Source organism: Corvus brachyrhynchos, unplaced genomic scaffold, assembly GCF_000691975.1.
Source record: "Corvus brachyrhynchos isolate BGI_N302 unplaced genomic scaffold, ASM69197v1 scaffold346, whole genome shotgun sequence".
Classification (NCBI taxonomy): Eukaryota; Metazoa; Chordata; class Aves; order Passeriformes; family Corvidae; genus Corvus; species Corvus brachyrhynchos.
This window is the reverse complement of record NW_008238644.1, coordinates 1,795,481-1,817,883: the sequence shown is the minus strand read 5'-3', so window position 1 is coordinate 1,817,883 and position 22,403 is coordinate 1,795,481. Positions and strand designations below refer to the sequence as shown.

Genomic DNA, 22,403 nt, shown 5'->3' with positions numbered 1-22,403 from the left:
AATTCCAGAGGAGTTTGGAAGATGCTGCCTTGCAGCTCCCCTTCCCCCGCAGCCTTCCGACCTGCTTTCGCTCTCCCCGTGCAGCCTCTGCTCCCGGCCGTTTTCACTGGGGATTTCTTCTTTCTCTCCTTACCTGTCTCAAAAGGTTTGACTGTAGGTACCAAAGCGGGGATCGACGGCGCATAAAGATGCTGAAGGGTGTTTGGTTGCTCAGTTTGTTAACAGTGGCTGGGATCTCGTGGACAGAGAGTCGCAAACCTGCCAAAGACATTTGCAGCAAGAGCCGCTGCCCTTGTGAGGAGAAGGAGAACGTGCTGAACATTAATTGTGAAAACAAGGGATTTACAACCGTCAGCCTCCTCTTGCCGCCCCCGTCCAAGATCTACCAGCTGTTTCTCAATGGGAACGCACTGACCCGCCTGTTCCCCAATGAGTTTGTCAACTATTCCAACGCCGTGACCCTGCACCTGGGCAACAACGACATGCAGGAGATCCGCACAGGGGCCTTCAGTGGCCTCCGCACCCTCAAGAGGCTGCACCTCAACAACAACAAGCTGGAAGTGCTGAAGGAAGACACCTTCCTGGGCTTGGAGAGTCTGGAGTACCTGCAGGCTGATTACAATTACATCAGTGCCATTGAAGCGGGGGCATTCAGCAAGCTGAACAAGCTCAAGGTGCTGATTCTCAATGACAACCTCCTGCTGTCCCTGCCCAGCAATGTCTTCCGCTTTGTGCTCCTCACTCACCTGGACCTGCGGGGGAACCGTTTGAAGATGATGCCTTTTGCTGGTGTGCTGGAGCACATTGGAGGCATCATGGAAATCCAGCTGGAGGAAAACCCTTGGAACTGCACCTGCGACTTGCTGCCACTCAAGGCCTGGCTAGACACCATCACCGTGTTTGTGGGTGAGATAGTCTGTGAAACCCCCTTCAGGCTTCATGGAAAAGATGTGACCCAGCTCACCAGGCAAGATCTCTGCCCTAGGAAAAGCTCCAGTGATTCAAACCAGAGGGAAAAACACCCTGTCCACTCAGACCCACACATCTCAAGGCTATCGCCCACAGCCAACTCTGCCATCAATCCCACCAGGGCCCCAAAAGCCAGCCGGCCACCCAAAACTAGGAACCGCCCCACCCCCCGTGTTTCTGTGTCAAAAGACAGACAAATATTCGGACCTATCATGGTTTACCAGACAAAGTCTCCTGTGCCCATCACCTGCCCAGCTGGCTGCATCTGTACATCCCAGAGCTCAGACAATGGCCTAAATGTTAACTGCCAAGAGAAAAAGATAAGTAACATCTCCGATCTCCACCCCAGGCCAACCAGTCCAAAGAAACTTTACCTTACCAGTAACTATCTGCAAGTCATTTATAGAACCGATCTCACAGAGTACAGCTCTCTGGATTTGCTACATCTAGGAAATAACAGAATTGCAGTGATACAAGAAGGTGCCTTTACAAACCTCACAAGTTTACGCAGACTTTATCTTAATGGCAACTACCTTGAGGTTCTGTACCGATCCATGTTCGAAGGGCTGCACAGCCTGCAATATCTCTACCTAGAGTACAATGTCATTAAGGAGATCCTGCCACGCACATTTGATGCTCTGAGTAATCTTCATCTGTTGTTTCTCAATAACAACCTGCTCAGATCCCTGCCTGACAGTGTCTTTGGTGGCACTTCCCTCACCAGGCTCAACCTTAGAAACAACCATTTCTCCCACCTGCCTGTGAGAGGAGTCTTGGACCAGCTCTCAGCTCTAATTCAGATAGACCTCCAAGAGAACCCTTGGGACTGCACATGTGACATCCTGGGACTGAGGAACTGGATAGAGAAAGTCACTGACCAGAGCAACCAGCAGTCAAATCCCCCTGTAGTTATCAATGAAGTAATATGTGAGTCTCCCGCCAAGCACTCTGGAGAGCATCTGAAATTCCTCAGCAAAGAAGCCATCTGCCCAGAGAACCCCAACTTGTCAGATTCTTCTCTCCTCTCCATGAACCAGAACACAGATACCCCCCATCTCGGTGTCACACCCAGCTCCTACCCAGAATTACACACTGAGGTTCCACTGTCTGTCCTAATTTTAGGCTTGCTGGTTGTGTTTATTTTGTCTGTCTGTTTTGGGGCAGGTCTGTTTGTCTTCGTCCTTAAGCGCCGGAAGGGGGTGCAGAGCATGCCCAGCAGCGCCAACAACGTAGATATAAGTTCATTTCAGCTCCAGTATGGGTCTTACAACTCTGAGACCCATGATAAAACTGAAGGACATGTTTATAACTACATTCCCCCTCCTGTTGGACAGATGTGCCAAAACCCAATCTACATGCAAAAGGAGGGGGACCCAGTTGCCTATTACAGGAATCTCCATGAGTTTAGCTACAGCAGTCTTGACCACAAAAAAGAAGATCCCACTAGTCTTGCATTTACCATCAGTGCAGCTGAATTACTGGAAAAACAGTCCTCGCCAAGAGAACCAGAGCTGCTGTATCAAAATATTGCAGAAAGGGTCAAGGAACTCCCCACTGGAGGATTAGTTCATTATAACTTTTGTACCTTACCCAAAAGGCAGTTTGCCCCTTCATATGAATCCAGACGCCAAAATCAGGACAGGATAAATAAAACTGTTTTATATGGAACTCCCAGGAAATATTTTGCAGAACAGTCTAAACCTGAGCATCCTTTACTCCAAGGAAAGCTACAAACAGAACCAGACTACCTCGAAGTTCTGGAAAAACAAACTGCAATCAGTCAGCTGTGAGGGGGGAGGTGGGAGACAAAGGAAATTTTTTAAATGAGCTCAGCATCACATTTCTTTGAGTCTGAACTCAGTACTGATGTCATCTGTCGCATTCCCAACATTTCCACTTTTTAAATCAGAGAGGGAGTGAGAGAGAAAAGGAACCCTTGCAGCATAGCAGGGATGTGGTGTTGCTTTTGCAAAGTTCCCTTTAAGTTATTTCTATATCTCTCTCCTTTTGACCCTTCTCTAGGAACTGACATTGCAAATGTATCTTTCTGTAATAGATCTTGCATAATTCTTTTTCGATTTCGAAGGAAATGAGGAAGGGGGTCTTTGGCTTTTCTGTTGTTTTTTTTCTTTTCATTTCAAAGTGGAAACTTAATGTATTATGTAGAAGATCTCCAAAGATCTTTTTTCCTGGACTATGACTTTCTTTTGTAAATAATAATATACAGTACTGCTATTTCAATTACCAACTATAGCCACTGGGCGTCACTTTTTTGTGTTAAAGTGCCTTTGCACTTTAAGTACATTATTACTTAATTGTTGCTCTTAGCTTTGATAAATTGAACCTATTTTAATGTGTTGTATTTTTGAAATTAAAAAAAAATTGTAAAATAGATCTATATGTCAGCTGCATTAAATCAGAAGGTTTGATTTATAGGAAAGCTGCCCTTCTTTAAATGACTCTAGTGCTAGGACCTTACAGACTCAAATGTAAATTATTGGGGTATTTTTTCCCTCTAGGTTTGTTTAGAGTGATTCACTGAAATCAACTGAGAGGATTTAGCAATGGACTAGAGGTTATCAAATGCCTCAGCCGGGAATAACAGCTCATTAATAAAAGATGTTTAACACAATGTCATAGTGAACTGAACAATTAATGTCCTTCTTAATACATTGCGTTGCAGCTCTAACACAGTAATGTTCAATGGCTTAAGATTATTTTCATACTTAACAGAACATTACTCATAATATTTTATGCATTGGATTAGGTATTTTTATACATTTTGTGACAGAGTTTATATTTGTAACTTTTTGGACTGAAATTAACATGTCCTCTTCCTGCCAGATACATTTTTTTTCATAAGCAGGGACACCAGCAGGGGTCATCCCACACCTCATTAAATTTATTAACATACAGGCAAATGAACCAATGCCTAAGGTAAAATTTGAACCCAGGACTGTGGAGTCCTCCAAACCAAGGTAGCTGAAATCAGTATGTGCATCACACTAACTTTTGGTAGTCTGAATTATGTCTATGTCTGTGCTTTCTGTCTCTAAAGCAGAAGTAATACTGCAATAATTCTAATCTATTACAGAAAACTACCATTAAGTTCACTGTCTTAAATTTTAGAAAATATTTTGAGTTAAGTTGAATTCCATTCTCAACACTGGTTTTCTTAAGCCCATCAGTGAACAAATGCAGTGAGTCTTCTCCTTTCCCATTAACTCGGGCCTGTTTTGCTTCAAGCTTTATGTTATCACCTTCAATTTACTTTTCCTTCATGGAGAATATTGAAACCATTTTTATTAACAAGTATACAGTCAAACTTTATTAAGCCTTATTAGCTTCTAAATAATTTTTAGATGCAAACATTATTGTGCAATTTAAACAAACAGCCCTTATTTACAACAAAAACAGTTTTGTTTTGTCTATTCTAAATCCTTATGCAACTGGGATGGTGATCTGCATATAAAGTAGGCCAGGCTTTTCAATTCCTTATTAAAGCAATTGATGGGGTCTGAAAGAAGCACACTGTTTCCTTTTCATAAATAGGTTACTGCACATAATAATCCTTTATTATCATGCAGAGATTGAAGTGGCCTCTGCTGACTGATTTTTAGAGCTTTGCTATAGTTAATAACACAGTATCTACAACTTAGAGAAATTTTCAGCAATAGCATTTAAGCTATAAATAACTACAATCAATGTTGTTCTAATCAGGACTTTGCCAAGAGGAAGTTGCTTTTTATTTAAGAGCTAAAGAGGCTTTGCATGTGTATTGCCAGATATCTGAGTCACTCAGTAAAACGTCTTCTAATGATTTATGTGACATCTGAGTGCATTAATATGCTAACATGTCAATTCTTTGTGTTTGGAGCCCATAGCATCTATGGCTGTTCATTAGATCAGGTTTAAAACTGAAGTGCTACAATGAACTACGGAAGAATCAGTCTTCAAAATGGTCTCACGTCAAGAAGGAGGTGAAATGGTATCACTTTAGTTGAACTTGGAACATCTGACTGGAATAGCATCCATCTTTGAGCAAGGTACTTGCTTGAAAGCTTCCAGTACTGGTTGTCTTATTACATCTCCTTCCCCTGGGTAATTAAAAGCATTTATTACTGAAACACCGAGAAAAGTATAAGTATTATTTTAAAGTAAAGTTATTAACTCTTTCCAGCTATGATTTTAGTATTGCCTGCAGAACAAGTACCATGTTATATCTGGCAGCAACTAGGGTATTAGGATTTATTATTCTCCAGTGAACCAGAACCAGTTACAAAGGTTTTTTTCCTCAGAAAAAAAGCTAATTTTTCCAACAGAAGTGTTTTCAGTGTTCTAGTGTTTGCAAACAACAGAGATAGGGAATTGATTCTTTCAGTAACTTTATATTGTTTGGTTTTACTGCTTCAGTCTCAGTACTTTGATGTTTGCTTTGGTAGCACAGCCATACTTTACAGAGGTTGCTGTTGCTTTACATTTCCTTAGCTTTCCTAGTGGAATTTATTTAATGATGAGATTTTATTTTGCATCACCAGTACCAGCTTAAAAATTATTATTGCTGTAGATCTTTTAGGTTTGTTTTTATACCCTTCAGCTGACATCTATTAAGCAATTCTTTTCATAGAGTGTCTAGGTGAAAGAGAAGATTTTTTTCAGTTACACTTAAAGAGATTTGTTTAACAGGGAAAGTGTGTCGGCAGCTGCTGTATAGAAGGTCTCCACATTTCTTCAGCTGGCTGAAGAAGCTGCCCTGGAAGTTGCTGCTTATTAGGGGAGAGCTGCTTGCCTGAGTAGTGGCTTGATAATGAGTCTGAAAAAAATTTCTTTCACAGTTTGAAAAGTTGAACTGTGAAAATTATGTAGCCAGGTTAGCAAAGTTGGGTTTTTTTTCCCCTCAGGATAACAGGGGAAAAATAGTTTTCTTTCTTCATAAGTTTTCTTTTGTGAAAGTGGACTTAATGACCTTTACAGTGCAGACTGAAGCACTGTTGAAACTATGCAGTTATTTCTAGTGAAAATGAGGAGCTCTACGCTTCCAAAGCATGAATACATTTTTTTGTTTTTTAAGATACCTTTCTGGGTAAGCATTAGATAAAGTTTATCAACATACTTCCCTTTTTCTCCCCAAAGAAAAAAATGTCACTTTTTGGAAAAAGTGTTCTTTGTGTTCTCAAGCCTGCTGCAAAGCCACTCCATATGCCCAGGGGTGGTTCTCCTCTCTGCAGTCTCTCTCTTCCATCAGATTTTACCCTTTTGGGCTCCAGCATTTGCTCAGCCCCTACCTGACCTCTATTATCTGCTTCCAAAGCCTTCACCATGTAATGCCCAAATCTTTCTGCTTGCATCTGTCCCTATAGGCTCTCCTTTCCTTCCCTAGCAAGCTCTGGAGGACCTATTTCAGCTTTGAAGGGAGCTGATGTTCCTGCTCCACCGGGAGCTCAGTCCTTACCTCCTGCCCTGATGCTGCTGAGTAGCCCTGTGTGAAATGAGACACCTGATCCCAGTGGTTTTCCTGGGGCCTCTGCTGGAGGAAGGTCTACATAGCTGCTCCCTCTTCCACTTATTGTGCAGAGAAAAGAAGGCTAAAATCACAGAGCATTTCAGCTTCCATGCAGGATGCCCCATGTGCCAACCTGGGGCAGGTGGCATAAGCTGTTTATGCAAGCAGCATTTCTGAGCAAGAGCAAATGGATGAGCTTACTGAAACCACTGGCATCACACCACTCAGCTGTAATTTTGATGAGTTGTCTTCAGCATGAGTTAATCTTGCCAAAATTAGCTGCTATAATTTTAAACTCAGACTGGTTGTGTAGCATCTCTAACAGGCCATTCAAAGGTGATTTATTCCTCCTCATAACACAAGGCATGGATTGGGCTACAGATAGTCTGCTTTCTTCCAGGAAGTGCAGAGAGGATAGAGAAGGAGTACTGATAAAAGCTAATTCCCACATAGCTGCAGTCAGCACAGCCTGACCGTTTTCTAGCACCCTCACATGCAACATCCATGCTCTGCTGAGTATCTGCCAGTCTCTACTCCAAGATGTTTTCCTTCTCTCCATGAGAGAGGCATTTCCTGTGGAGTTTAAACCCTGCATTGGTCAAATGCACTGACTTATTATAACACCACCTTGTGCTGATAGACAACTATACAGGAGGGTTTAGTTTGGTTTTCTTTCTCTTCCCACCAACACTTGAGTTTGTAAAATAAAAGTTGCACTTTTAAAAAGTTTGAAGCTGTAATTAGTAGTGTCAAAATAAGGATACCAACAAGTTAAATTGCCTAAGTAAAAGTCTTACAGAACACTGAGCTCGTATAGGAATACGACAATTTTAAACTGCTCATGAGTGAAATGAGATACTGGAAATGTTAATGAGACTTCTTAGGTTCTTACAGGCTAATCACTGATACAGTTTGTGATTTTTCATATTACTGTTTTTGCAGACAATAAATGTCATTTAACAGAGAAGAAGAAAAAAAAATCCTATTTCCCAAAGACCTCCTTCAACTGTGCAACTTCAAAATAACAGATAAATTAACTTATGCAGATGATGTGACACTTCTTGTGTATTTCCCATCACGTTTTCAAAGAGTTCCATAGGAGAAGTACAAAAGTTATTCTTCTCTAAGAGGATCATTAAGTCTGTTTGGATTATTGATCTCATAGCTTTTCTGGGCACAAGGCCAATCATTTTGACTAAGGTTTTTAATCCTAGCTAATGAGGGAAGTGGATTAAGGAGAAGGATTTTGTTGTTGTTTTTTTGTTCTTGAAGGGTTGGTTGGATTTTTTTGAACCAGTAGATTGACATGTTTATGAATACAGATGAATAGATCGTTTTGAATGAAAGAAATGTTGGAGTGGCAGTCGGAGATGCAGTCATTCTCAAGACCAAATAGGCTCAAGAGTATGAGAGAAGTTTGAAAAACAGGACATCATAAAAGTGGCTTTCTTCCTGAGATCATAAACACAGAGGACACCCCTGTGAATACAGCAGCAGATTTTGTGACATGCTGTTAACCCTTTGGAGGGATGAAATTAGAGGCCATTATCCTTAAGGACAGACTGTCATGTTCAGGATTTGTCCTCATCTCTGGTTGTCACCCTGTGTGCACACACCTACATTACCACTGGTTATGCACTCAGTTTGGGAAAGTAAACAAGGTGAAGTTTGGAGGAGCAGAGCTATTTGCAGTATTTCTGAATGGTTCTTATTCCTATTCTTTAAAATGCAATGAATTAACCACTGGTGCATTTAATGCAATAGACTTTTCTAAGGTCCTTTGTACAAACTAACTTCTCAGCAAACTCTTCTGATCAGTGCATGTAGCTATTTACAAAACAAGAGAAACACAAAACATTGTGATTGATCTTAAGAAGGAAGTCAAGGTAATGCAAATACATATTTGCAATATAACAAATGACATCAGCATTACAAAGTTACTGCAATATAACGACATCAGCACTCTTTGTGGTGACAGAACAAGTGTAGATTTGTGTCTTGAAAACACAGGTTCCTTGTGTCTTCTCTTCTTGCCCTGCATGTGCATTGCTCTCCAGAGCCAGGACTGTTGGACACCAGTTATCTTCTGAGTAGGAGGCAGAGCAGCCTTTTTAAAAATGCTCTCTGCACTGGAAAAAGCACAGCTGTATGTATATAGACCTGTTGCAGTTATCTCCTCTTGAGATAAGACATATTTCCATACAAAAGCTTGGGGAAAAAAAACTTGAGATCACTGATAATGTGACAGAATCTATTTTAAAACATCTTGATTTTAGTTCTGAAAGCCTCTCATCTGAGAGGCAAAGGAGTTGAAGTTAAGGCTTTTTTTTTCCCATGCTATGAAGTTTTGTTCTTCTCCCTAGGGATTTCCTACAGATTTGATACATGCCAGCATCTTAGCCAGACAGCTGGAAAGAACACAAAGTTTTTTGAAAACTGCGAATATATAATGACTTCATAAATTTTCTTCTAATCACAAAAGAACGTACAACATGATGTGGAAGCAAAGCTGTCAGAGACACTTTTAAAGATTCCAGGGTACAGTCGAATCTGAGCAATTCAGGTGTAGGTGCAGGGTACCTTTGTTAGTTTTACACCTGAGTGGCTCCTGTGGGATGCACTGGGATTGGCACGAGTGACAGGAATCTCACCAAGTAAGAGCAGTCCTATTGAACTCCCCAGCTGGGAGTGATAGAGGGGAGAGGAAAATGCTTATGTCCTCTTACCATCACTTAAAATGCCATTTGGGACTTTTCCAGACTCAGCACTCATTCCCATAAATCTGAAGTCAGCATACTCCAAATTTATACTTAAGTATCAGATTCTCAGTAATATTTGATTGATGTGACATTTTGGCTATCACAGCTCTTGCTCCTGGGAGGGTGAGGTTTTGTTTGGAATTTTAGCTTTATTCTATCTCTTCTAAATTTTAATTCTTGATTGTTCCTGACTGTATTCTTGCTATGGAGGGCAAATGGGATATGCTCAGCTAAATCTTTGTTTTTTCTTTATCTTATTTCACAAATAGCCAAGTTCCTCAAGTATCAGGCAACTGAGACTTGAACAAGTCAGAAGTTTCAGAAACTCAGTGATCCACTCAAGTGAGCAAAGCTTTACCAAAGCTTTACTGCTCCCATCACATCTGCTGTGCTCTGCTAAGCTGCTGATTTTATTCAGATGTATTCCAACTTGAAACACATACTCACTAATAAGTATCTGTGTAAAACCTTATAATATTCAGCTTACTTGTAATAGAAAAAACAGAGGGAGTTAAGAGATTGGGAAAAGCCTTTCAAATTTTCTGGGGTTTTTTTTCTGAAGGTTTCAGAGGGATTTATTATGATTACTAGGGAATCAAAAGGAATTCTAACAACAGTGTTGTGTAGGGGTGGGGGTTTTTTTGTGGTTTTGTGCAAGATAGTGGAGGTAGGGGAAAAGGGGACAAAAAGGTAGATTATAGTTGTCTTAACTGTCAAGATGTTAAAAGGAGACTACCAGAAAACTAAGGAATTATGACTCAAAGAGCTTACAAAAATGCCTGTTTTTCTGTGGAACATCTAAAAGGAAATGGTACACAGGCTGCTTTCCTAAAGACTGAGGGAACTGGGCAAGCACCCTTGGAGAGCTGACAAATCCCAGCCCTAAAGTTAGAGCAGATTTAGTGTAATTCAGATATAAGCATGGCTCATGTGAAAAGATAATGGTAGTGGGGAAAATGCTTCATTCTGCAATTCACACCTTAATTAGGGGTATAGTTTGTAGCCTGCATTTACTGTAATCATATTTACCATCATATCCAACTCATAAGCTACTTACCAGAACTGAGTAGATAATTCTTATTTATTGATGTGGCCTTCTTTTCCATAATGCAATGTTTACAAATTCATTTGATGGTGGCTTAAGTTTGCCATGGCTTCTTTTTGTTCTCCAAATAATGCATGGGGATAATTCCTAGCAGTACAGTGCTAATGGATATTTCATAGTTAACACTAAAATTGAACTATCAAGGACTTTGTTTATATTATCCTTTTGTTTTGTTTTGTTTTGCTTAGCTGGTGAAGCAGTGGGCCTAGTTAAAAGCTCATTTGCTGGGAACTGAAAAATAATGTTCTCTTTTTAGTTCTGCCAGTGACCTTGCACAAGGCATACCCGTATCCCCATGCTTTAATTTCTGCATCATTTAATAAGGAGGATAATACTTTCTGCCTTAGTCTGGTGAGATTTACTGATGAGAAACGTTAAGTATAATTGTTTTTCAAAGCCTTTATAGCTTCATCCAAATGCAGTGACAGGGTACAGCTTCTTTTCCCTGGCATGTGTTTTTCTGATCTAAGAATGTGGTGTCTACGTGTCAGATTTAGTTTTGTTTTCTGTTTTTACAGTTGAAAACAGACCATGAAGATTACCTTGTACAGGGAAAAGATACTGTCTCCTTGTAAAAAGAGATGAGATAAATGGAATAAAATGGGGAGGAAAAAGCTACAGTTTGGTTTTAAACTGTTGAAAATACACAGTATCCCATCTCCTCTGTTTTCCATCTCTGGCTGAGTTGAATCACCTTGTCTGTTTCTGTGCTATAGAACCAATTCAAAAATAGTTCTTAGCATACCAGTCATTTTTTGTTCACCTTTTTCTGCATGAAGCCAATTGGGCTATTGCTGACAGTTTTTGTGCTGGCAAGCGAGCCAAGAGAGGCTCTGAGTGGCAGACAGCTGCTGAAATAAGAGCCTGGCACTCTGGGGAGAGAAAGAAATTCATTCAACTTTCCTTCTCAGCCTCTTCCCAATACACTGTAACTTTCTTTTTTCTACTCTATAGTTACCATAATAATTCTCTTGTCCATTGAATGCAGATTGTGGGCATATTTTTCCATTTATAGCCCAACCACATACTGTAAAATCCAACTCTATGTTGGAAAGCCCACCATTTTCCACAGTCTTCCATGGCATGCCTAGAAACCTGATGCTTCCATGCAAGAGGGCTGATTTCTAAATGTAGGACTACAAGAATACATGGTACCATATCCATTCAACACAACAGAGATATAATTTCATCTCCACTTTTCAATTTGCTTTTGATTAACCCACTAAAATTCATTCACTGGCTAGGCCTTTTGTTTTGCTTTATATTTGGATATTGTGCCCATTAAATTCTGAGAATGCTAAGGCTGCTCTCATTTTCTTGCTGATTCATAAAACGGGACATGTAAACAAGTATTCCTGGTTTCTAGACTACAAGTGACATGGGGGTTTTTTTGGCTGGATGGGGTAAGTTCTCTGATCCCATGCACAATTTCATACTTCTAGATAATTGGCAATTGTTTAGAGGCTGTTTATATAGAACATAGGATACATGGTGCACCACAAATTATTTCTGGCTGTGCAGTGTAAACCATCTGTCCTGGACCAGCAGGAGCACATCAAAAGTAGCTCAAAGTAGTCCTTAAAAAGACTTGTTCTTAAGTTCTGGGAGAAATTTGAATCGAGGAGAGTAAATATTCAGTGATCCTTTTAACATGTCCATCTTCAAGATTTTAGGGGATAATTTTTTCTGTCTTAAGAAAACAGGGTTTACTATTTAAGGAACGATATCCAGACCTTCCTCTGCTGTAAACAGTGTTTAGTTCCATAAACATCACTGATCTGATTTACAGTAGCTGAGGATGCAGCTGCTTTGTTTTCTAAACCCCTTAACTTAAGCAATTAATATTTATACCAATAATGGATCAGTGCTGTCAGTGCAGGATGTTGTCCACTTTAATTCCACTGCTGTAGAACCAATACAATTTGCCACTGCCTTGGAAATTTTAGTCACATTTGAAAAAATAGAGATCTTTGAAAGTTCACCAACTAGTTCATTTTGGGGTGTAAATGAATAATTTCTGTAATAAAACTCTTTGGTTGATACATTTATACAGTTGGGGCTTCATAAACCGTTTTAATTTTCAAGTCTTAGGAGTCGGTAATACAACACAGTGAGGCAGACAAGCATATTTTGTGTTCTCCTTTTCGGACTCCTAACTTATTCTTAAAGATCAAAGCTTTTTAAAATGTCTTGCATCCCTATTCTGCCACTCTCAGAGTCTGGATGTGAGTCTGTAGTCAATGGTAACTGCACTGTAACAGTAAATGTACTTTCAAAGAAAAGTAGCAGTAGAGTCCTGAGACATGCACAAAGTCACATCCAGAAAGTCACATTTTCCCAAGGATGGCCACAGCTGTTTCTTTTTCTTTGTGAGCAATACATTGACTTAATCTAAAATACATTACCTTATTATCATGCAAATATTTATTCCACATTAGAATCAGACTTGCTTTCTTCACAATAGATAAGCTTCCTGTGTTATTGCAGATAATGAAAATCCAATTTCTGAAAATGTTCTCTTATTGTTTCTTTTTTCCTCTGCTTTTTATTAGTGAAGAACTTGCAATTATTTGCTCTTATTCAGATGTTCCAAAGGAAGAATTGAAGTCATATTTCCCACACATTGGGATCCTGATAATTGAAATTCACTGCTTTCTCTTCTTTCTATTGCCCTTAAATAAAGGAATGTACTAAGGAAAAAGACTCAGCTCAGTCTGGAATGATACAAGTGCAAGTCAGAAATAACTGAAAACAGTTTTGATCACCCTTTGAAATCCTCGATTAAGCAATTTTGCTAACACTCAAATTCACTGGAACCTTTTGATTTATTGCACAATAGGTAGAAAGCTGCTTTTCTTCTTCTTCAGGCTCTTACCCTGCCAATGGATATTTGTTCTGTAAGTAGCACTGACATGAAAAGTCTGAAGTTGTCCACTTTCGACCAAAGTTCCCTTGGTAAACAGAGTACCATGAGGAGAGCAGCGTTAATCCTCTAAGTTTACCTTTGTGAAAAAGCCACACTGAAAGATGTGAAAGCTTTGAGGGAAATTAACTAAACTTTGCAAGCCTTGCCAGCATCTTTCCAGAACACTTCCCATTATATGAGATCCCAATTTAATAGTACTCTTAACAGTTTCTTCCATATTAATAAAATATGAGCATGGAAATACCAATGGCATTTCCCCTTTGCTGAAGGACCACTTAGCAACATGGATTTTAATGTTGATTGCAATGCCAGTTCTCTGATCTGTTGAATTTTGCTTATTAATTGAATTAATTGAACTGATAAATTGAATTTTGCTGCCTCTGGGCTGAGTAGTCAGGCTGACTAACTGCCAGGCTGCTTCTGCAAAGGGGAAGGAAGGGACAGAAGAGGAACTGCGAGGACACAGAAGGAACAGAGACACAAAAGCACAGCCTTGAGGAGGTGGTTGAGGCCACAAGAAATGAGAGCACTGCCTTCCTAGAAGTGATCCCCCACACTCACACATAGAGACAGGCTCCTCCAGCATGACATTCCATCTCACGTTCCTCAGTCGGGTTTTGATGGGCTTCAGCATACCCAAACCAGGCAGTGGGCACCTGGCCTGTCTGCTTCCCCAGGAGCTGCTTGCAGGGCAGACACGTTCAGACAGTTGCACTGGGTTGATGTCTGTTCATCCAAAGCTGTCTGCACTCTCTTGGCTAATTTGGTGAGAAGCCTAATGGTCTGGTAGAAATCCCATTCTAAGGGCTTGAGAATTGGGTCTGGAGAGCTCTGTGTTTCAGCTGACTGGAAAAGTGGGAACGGCACAGTCGACTTTCTTCGAGAGAGTCCTGGGAGCCTGCCCTGAAATTTCTCATCTCATTGCACTCAATAAGATGTCACTATCATTAAAGAAAAGATAAGTAAGATGTCTCAACAAGGGCACAGAGGAAGATAAATATTAAAGTGATAATATAAGAGGAAGTACTTGGTATTGGAGGTCAGAGAGGACTCCAGTGGCGGAGCTGCTGGAATAGGGACTGGCATCCCCAGGTACAGCTGTACCGGTTTGGCCAAATTTAGAAATATATCCTCTGAGAGAAGGCAGGTTACCACCCCTCCCCCACCAGGTTCGGGGAAAATTTTCCTCAAAGGAAAGTGAAAGAGATAAAAACTATTTATTTAACAAACACACGAGAAAAGGAAAATAATGCTAAATAATGAAATCTCTCGCTGTGGAGAAAAACCCTGGGAAAGTGTCAGAGTCCTCCCTTTGGTCTCCTCGGAGCTGGGGCTTGGGCCAGGGCCAGGCCCTCTGTGCTCAGTGGAAAGTCCTCCCAATGTGCTCTGATATTGAAGCAGTCCAGCAGAAAAGGGAGAAAATCTGAAATTCCAGGGAAGAAAAAAAAAAAAAAAATTCAACTCTCAGTCTCTCTGTGGAGAAAAAGCAGCTGAACAACTGGCCAAAAAACTGACCTGGGAGCAGCAAGCCAGGTGCCTCCTCCCTCCCCTGCTGCAGCTGGGAGAAAAAAAAGTTGCTATCTCTATGTGACCTTGAACAAGCTGCAAACTGCTTTGAAAAAGTTTTGCTCAGTTTTTTCTTTCCTCCTCTCAGGCTCAGTTTAGAGGCATAGAAAGGCACAAAGTTAATTTCTGGGCATAGGGCAGCGATATGGGATACACATCATAAAGTCACCCCAAGACAACAGCCCTTGTATGTATGTGCTGCTCCCCTGTCCGTGACACCAACACTGCTGCTGCCAGAAAGGCACAGAGCAGAGGTCTCTCTCCCACAGTTTCCAAAGGGTTGTGTTTCTTACATTCCTACTCGTGCTGAAGTTTTCCCGAATTTACAGAAATGGTGAAGTTCTAGTGAATGAACAAATATTACTCTGACCGTAGTCCCCAACCCCTTGTGGAAGCACACACATTCCTAATTCTGTGTTATTAGCTAAGTATTGTTTCCCATGGGATGGAAAACATGGAGGACAATTACTTTAAATAATTTAGCTTTTCTCTGTTAATATTCCAGCACATGGTACTGTATTCCAATACATTTTGCCTCCTCTATAATGTGCAATGTTCAGAAATCAATCTGTTCTTAATGGGGGTTAGGTGTGAGTTTGGGGGATTTAGTAAAGATGGGGAATGGTACAGAACCAACCTTACATTTCTAGACTGAAATAAATAGTAAACTCTCCCAAATATATGAACAGGACCATACTGAAAAGGAGAAAAGGAGATGAGACTCCCTGATGGCCTCAAAAGGGAAAGAACAAATGAGCCCTATCTTCCTTATTAACTGACCCTGTCTCCAAGTGCTTTTTGATAGCACAGATGGCAGAAAAAGCACTGGACTCTCTATGCCCTGAGAATAAAGTGGGTCACATAGCACCACCATCAATTTTTAAACAAAGTTACTCCCTTGGAATCAGTGCTTGTTCTTAAAAATTGTGCACTGATCTACCCTTTTAATGCAGTGGAATAATTATCATTTTACCAAACACGGCAATACTGTGCTCTCTAGTCCAGTGTAGGAAGAGATTTAAATTCCAGTGCCAATAGGAGAGGGGCCTTTGAGAGATGAACTGTAAGCACTGATGCCTCCACAGATGATCCTCTATAAAAAAATGTTGCTTTTTTTGCTGCTTGACTTTGTCATTCATGTGGGATTCATGTCATTTAACAGTAGCTACCTAAGCATGAGGTATCTTTCCTAGTTTAATCATCAGTGTACTTTTTACGGTTAGCAGAAGAAATCAGTCACACCATGAGTTGATTCATCTCACCCACCTCAGCAAATTGCCATTGTCTGCACACTGTGTATGCCTTTGTGATTTAGACTAGTCCCCAAGTCAAATTAATAGCTCAAAGTCCTACTGAACAGGAAATGGATGAAAATTCTAAAGCAGTTTTTATTTTTGAGTCACATCCATATGGATCTTCAAGCTTCTTGAAGAAACACATGAATTTCCTATGCTTTAATGGCAAAGTGAAACTCTCGTCAAGAGAAAAAAAATCAAGGAAAGAAGGAAAAAATATTCAGATTTTTTTTCATGAGGAGGACATATTTTTAGTTGCATGCAGCCCTCTACACCTCCTTCCTTTATGTCTACCACCACAAATTCTCAGTGTTTCCTGAGCCTTAAATCTCCTCCACCCACCTCTATTTTTGATGATACTCAGCTCAGATAATGCTGTACCAAATTTTCTGTCTATGCCCAGATTCCTCCTTTGAAAACTATCATTTTAGCAAGATTTAGCTAATCCTGGGGTCCCACATAGATTCCTAAGATATTGGTCCTCATGTCCTTTCTTATCTCCTTACAGGCAACTGGGCTTTTTCAGACTTGTCTTGAGATTTGTAGTCACAGTTAAAACACAGGTGCCCTTGCCACAAATGAGACTGTGTAGCAGAAAAATTGTCAGTGGCACCACACCACACCAGCAGGAAAATCACATCCTCCGCAGCTATTAAAGGCCACATTTGGATATATTTACACAGAGAGAAAGATCCTGCAGTCTTTAGAGTAGCAAAGATGCTTGTGCATCTCACGTATTCAACTTAAGAAAAGTACAGGAGAGAGAAAGTCTTTTGGAAGATGCCAAGAAGTGACTTCCATAAGGGGACTCAGGGTGGCTTTTTTACTGAATAGTGAGCAAGAAGGAGATTCCACCCAGTGCTCTGAGTCTCCATGTCGATCACTCTGAGGCAGCGCCAGCCATGTACAGTTGTTGTGAATATCCACCAAAGTATTTAAAATTATTCTGCTTAGCCAACCATGGCTTTATGATGTGCTGTTTATCATAACAGTTGCTGCTTACAGAGAGTGACCTCACTTTGCTCTTACTCACCGAGACAAATCACTCCATCTTTTTTACATGTCCTTTTGTAAATAAAAAATTCCTGGGAGCGAAAGGTGGTATTTTCAAAAGCTTACTGGTGTATAAGTGTTGAATTACACCATAAATTATCTTTTAAACATCTGATCATAAAAGAAATAAGTGTATTTTTAAGTAGCTAATGCTCATTTATTTTTAAAGCTCTTAGCAGTTCTAGAAGGTGTCTAAATGGTCACTTTAGCAGCACAGACAGGAAGGGCTATTCTTACCTAGACAAGTCATGTGAGTTTACAAAATTTGGTGATTTATCTCTTTTGTCAGTATTTTGACACCAATCCCATTTGTCCAGACAAACGGTGCCTCAGGAAGTTAAGGAATACTCAGTTCCAGGAGGAAGCACAATCCTCCTGAACCCCAGGGGCCTCTGTCCCAGCTCCCAACATGAACCCCAAGTGTGAGTAGCAGACTCAGTAGCAGCAGAATTTCCAGGTGCTCACATTAGAAGAAAGGTGCCTCTGCAGTCATCCCACTTTGTACAGTGGGATGTACACTTCTCCTCATCCCTGTTGCAGAAGTCAAGTAAAGATAAATGAGCAATCAGCTGGAGATCCCCTCCCCACACAGACTTTCTTCTATCCACATCTTGTGTGATCAGTGCTGACAAAATGTGTAATACAATGCATAAAACAAAGGCTTTCCTGGATGGGCTTTTTAACTTCTTAAATACAGAATCAACACCATTCATCTTCATTTGGAAAGCAGTGGATATTATTTTCTATAGCAAGTAAATAATCATTCTTTTTTATTACTTGCTCTCTGCAATCATAAAGATGCATATTTTACTCTTCTGTTTTGTGCTAAGCAGACAGAAAAACAATGCAGCCTGTATTCTTGCTTTAGGTAAGCCCTGGTCTCCTGCTTCATGCACATCCACACTTCTTTATAAAATAAACAAACCAACAATAACTATCTCTCTTCTTTGTTTACATTGGCTCCACTAACAGAAAATTTTCAGATATCAACTGATCAAATGGGGCAATTCATCCATGCAATAATTGCATAATTGTGACTTTATCCACAAGAACTGTAAGGAAGACAAGGATTTCCCCATGGGAAAGTTGTACACAAGTAGAATGTAAACATGGCAAACGCACAGAAATGCATGTCATTCTGTTTCTTCCATAGCAAGGATCAAAAACTGAGAAACCAAGTAGCTTGAAACAGTTCTTTGACATTCATACAGATGAGTCACATCAATTAAACAATTGTTTCTCTCTTTGCTAAAAGGGGGTAAAACTCATTAGGTTCTATCTGCTAGTATTTAGAGTTCTAAGAGTCCCAGGTAGAAAGAGCTATTGAAGTGTAAAATATGTGTTCTTATTGTTGCTCATTGCTATTTGATAGCCTTCACTTTCCACTCTGAAGGAAAATACAGGGTGTAGGGACAACTCTTCTAAAAAATCAGCCCATCATCTATTTTTTTTCTTTCTTATTGCAAAAGGGATGAAATGCACCCATCAAAGTTAGTATAAGCCAGTTGAACCCTTTTGTTGCAATCCTGTATCACTAAAGTCCATTTAAATTCAGAAGGAGCAGGAATAAAGACTTTATTTGAACAACAGTGGTTTATTATAGGAAGTTTTCATATAACTGAAAATCCTCCCAGCAACAAAGCAATTTGCAAGGAGACACTGAGTTTGTTGCTGAAAAGAGAATTTTAAACATGCAGCATGTTCCAAGCCACTAGTTGTGCTCTTGAATAATTTCCTCATGAAATGGAAGCCATAACCATCCCATTTTATGCCATGGCTAGTCAAGAATCTGCCTTTTGGTGTTTATGGAAGCAACTTAAGATATTAACTTTGTATTCCTGGGAAATATACAAACCCTTTTTGGCACTGACTGGCTTTATTGTGGCAAAATAGGAATATGAAGTTTTGTATTTAGCAAGTCTGTTCAGGTATTTCCCATTTACTTAGACTTCTTTTAAAGTCCTTACTCTTCTTACAAGATTTCCATTAGACTAGGTTTAAAAACTACTGCTGAGCCAATACAACCAAAATTGTATTAAACAAAATGATAAGGAGAACAATATCAACAGGCCCCTGAGACAATTATGTCTGATCTCTAAGCAATTATTTCTATTTCTTAATATTACTGACAGAATGAAGCTGTTTGAAGACAGAGAAACAGTTCATTCTGATTTTTGTATTTTTTTCTAGGCAGGGTAAAGCTACCTAATACACAAATGCACACATTTCAAGCAAATATGACAGAATGAGGACATTATGGTTATGATACTCTACGTGTATTTGGAACTCTGGGTAAATTTAGTAGGATTGCTGCAGTCACTCGAAATACACACAGCTAATACCATTCTCTGAATAAGAGAGGAAAGGGCAGAAACCACTTGTTAGTCAAATACAAAATAAGGAATGAGAGACCCTCTGGAAACTGGATGTAAAATTCAGTATCCCAATCAGCTGTGGTGAAAACCCAGCCTTCCAACCTCCTTGTGTTCACAGCATTGGTGCTGCCCAGTGCCTCTCACAGAACAGGGGCTGTGCAGCTGCATGACCAGAGCCACATTTAACACACTTTGACATGGCTGGAATCCCAGCCTCCTGCCTCCTTGAAGGAGTATTAAAGCTTCTGCTCATCTAAAGGCCTTACCCAGCTTTCCTGAGGATCTGTACACAGATTGGAATGGACTTTGGACCTGGCTGCTGTCTCTGAACTTCTGCTCAAAAGAGAAGTTGGAAATGATGAGCCAAGTCACTGTGCCTGAGAAAAGACTCTCTCTGTCACATCTCATGCCTAGAACAGGACTAAACAAGATGCTGGATGTGTCAGGATCAGGCTAAGAGCTGCAATCCTGTGTCCTACAATGGGTTACAGAGGTTAGCTTATGCTGATCGTCCTTGTTTTTTGCTGTATCTGTTTCTCGATTGAATAACTTTCAAAATAATTAGTTCTTTATCTTAAGAATTACTATGATGCATTTGATAAAGCCTATTCTATGTCCTTAAAGGGGCAACAGTTATTTAATTAATCCTTCCAGACAATAGGTTAACAGGGTTTTCCAGGGTCATCAGCATGGCAGCAGGGTTAGGTTGTCTTAGTCCAAAGACGTAAAGAAAGTGAAGTAACCCAGGGAAAATGACACACAGGAGCAACAGCGGCTCCATTAAGTAGGACAAGGAGTAATGACATTAAACTGCAAGAGAGAAGGTTTACATTAGATATGAGGAAAAATTTTTCACTATGAGTGTGGTGAGGCCCTGGCACAGGTGGCCCAGAGAAGCCGTGGAAGTCCTGGGAGTGTTCAGATCTCTGACCACTTCAAGGTCAGGTTGGATGGGGCGCTGGACAACCTGGTTTAAGTGGAAGTTGTCCCTTCCCATGGCAAGGGGTTGGAACTAGATGATCTTTAAGAGTCCTTCCAAACCAAACCATTCTATGATTCCATATGAGTATTGTATATATATACGATATGTTTAATATCATTCTCTCTACAGTATTAACTGTGTAAAGGAGTTACTATTTTTTCTATGAAGCTTGCATCTTTATAGACACACAGAAATAGATTAAAACTTCTCATTAATATATGGGATTATAATGAAGCAAGCCAAGTGTCAATTTCCTATAACTGGCTTGGATTATCCTTACCAAATCAAGAATTGCTCTATGGAGAAGGAAGTTTTGTGAAACACTTGTACAATATTTCCAGAATAAAAGGAGAACCAGGCCTACAGGCTAATTTTAAAGCATATTTTAAGAAGCAAGCAGACCAGATCAAATGTCAAGAACCAATTTGTTCATGTGAGATTTGCCACCAGAAGGCTCTAAAATCAGTCAGAGCTTAGTTTCTATTTCACAAGTCTTGATCATATCAGCAAGCTTCGTGCTGTTAGATTAAGGGGCACACTGAGCTTTCTGAAGACTGAGGGACAAAAAAGATAAGGGAAAAGAAAAATGAAGAAAGGCCTAAAATAAAGGCAAAGGAAATAAAAAGTATCTGGAGATGGGGTATAAGATCTGTAAAGAATAAGTATTGATAGAATTTAAAAGAAAATTAAATAATGGAAGTGGGGGAGGATGCCGAAAGATGATAGGGGAAAACAAACATTCCTGATTGAGAAGAAAAGAAAAAGAGAATTTACTGAGACTAACAGAGGGAAGGCAAAGCACTGAGTATTTAGTTGCCTCTAGCTGGGGAATAAGACAAACATCAATGCATAGATTTTGCCCTGCTAGCTAAGTAGTGATTAATTCCATTCCATTTAAGTGTTTTACAATATCCTTTACTTATTGATGGAGGTTGTGATCTTTCTGCTTCTGCATCATCCTGTGGAAAATGCTGTTACAAATGTTGTAGGATCTACTCTCTGCTTAGCTGTACTTACTTTCCTCATATAATTAAAAAATTGTCACAAGGTCAAAGGAAAATTCTGTGTTCAGGATATCCTGGATCAGATCATTACAGATAAAATTATTAAGATCCCTATGGAGCCGCAGTAATTTACACCAGTGGGGATTTAGGGCCCTGTCTGTTCAAGTACAGCCTAAAGCAGATACTTGATAGAACTATTACAATTAAAAGTGACATACCTTCATTGAAGTGAGAATATTGTACTGTACTGAGGCCAGTGGAGTGCCATTACATGAACCACGTTTTATATTGCTTCACACTAATAATTAACTTCAAGATGCCTTTGCTTTTTACACTATATTTCAAAAGCATTTGTATCTTTCATTTAAGAGCAAATTTCCTGTAGTTTAATAGTACTCTTTTTGTGTTTTTCCTAAATTTTGGTATGATTTTGCTTTGATCTATGAGGCACCTTTTAATGCACATTGCCCAGACCATAGTTTCGCCAAAGAGCTCATGCTGAAATATTGCCATGGATTAATTTTCAGGGAGCATAGGCAAAGGGCAAGAATATAGGAACACTACACTGGCTTAATCCTGTAGTTCACTTAACCTTATAATCCTTTCTCCTTTCCTATCTGTGGCTAGCACAACAGATTTTAAAATCTGTGGTGTAATCAGTCTTCCCCATTAAGTATTTCTTTACTGGGGTAAGCGTGGAAATGAAACACACAGCTTATTACCTCTTTCAAAAAACAATTTTGAGCATGTTTCTTATTTTTATTCCTGTTATTAATTGCCTAAATTCCTTATGAATGTAATTAAATTTTTGGTCTGAATGGTTGGGGTTTTTTATACAAATACAGGTGGGGGTTTCGTTCAGAGTT

The 22,403-nt window shown here is 39.8% G+C and overlaps 1 protein-coding gene and 1 long non-coding RNA gene across 2 annotated transcripts in view; one reads left to right on the top strand and one right to left on the bottom strand.

Moving 5' to 3' along the window:
- SLITRK2 (SLIT and NTRK like family member 2) overlaps positions 1-4,789 on the top strand; it is a 5,678-nt gene extending 889 nt beyond the window's left edge. Inside the window, exon 2 of the mRNA XM_008636160.2 lies at positions 146-4,789. Within this exon, the coding sequence (XP_008634382.1) occupies positions 189-2,759 (2,571 nt within the window). The 5' untranslated portion in view covers positions 146-188 and the 3' untranslated portion in view covers positions 2,760-4,789. The remainder of the gene's footprint in view (positions 1-145) is intronic.
- LOC108447473 overlaps positions 1-22,403 on the bottom strand; it is a 399,010-nt gene that overhangs the window by 181,790 nt on the left and 194,817 nt on the right. The gene's annotated exons all lie outside the window — the stretch shown is intronic.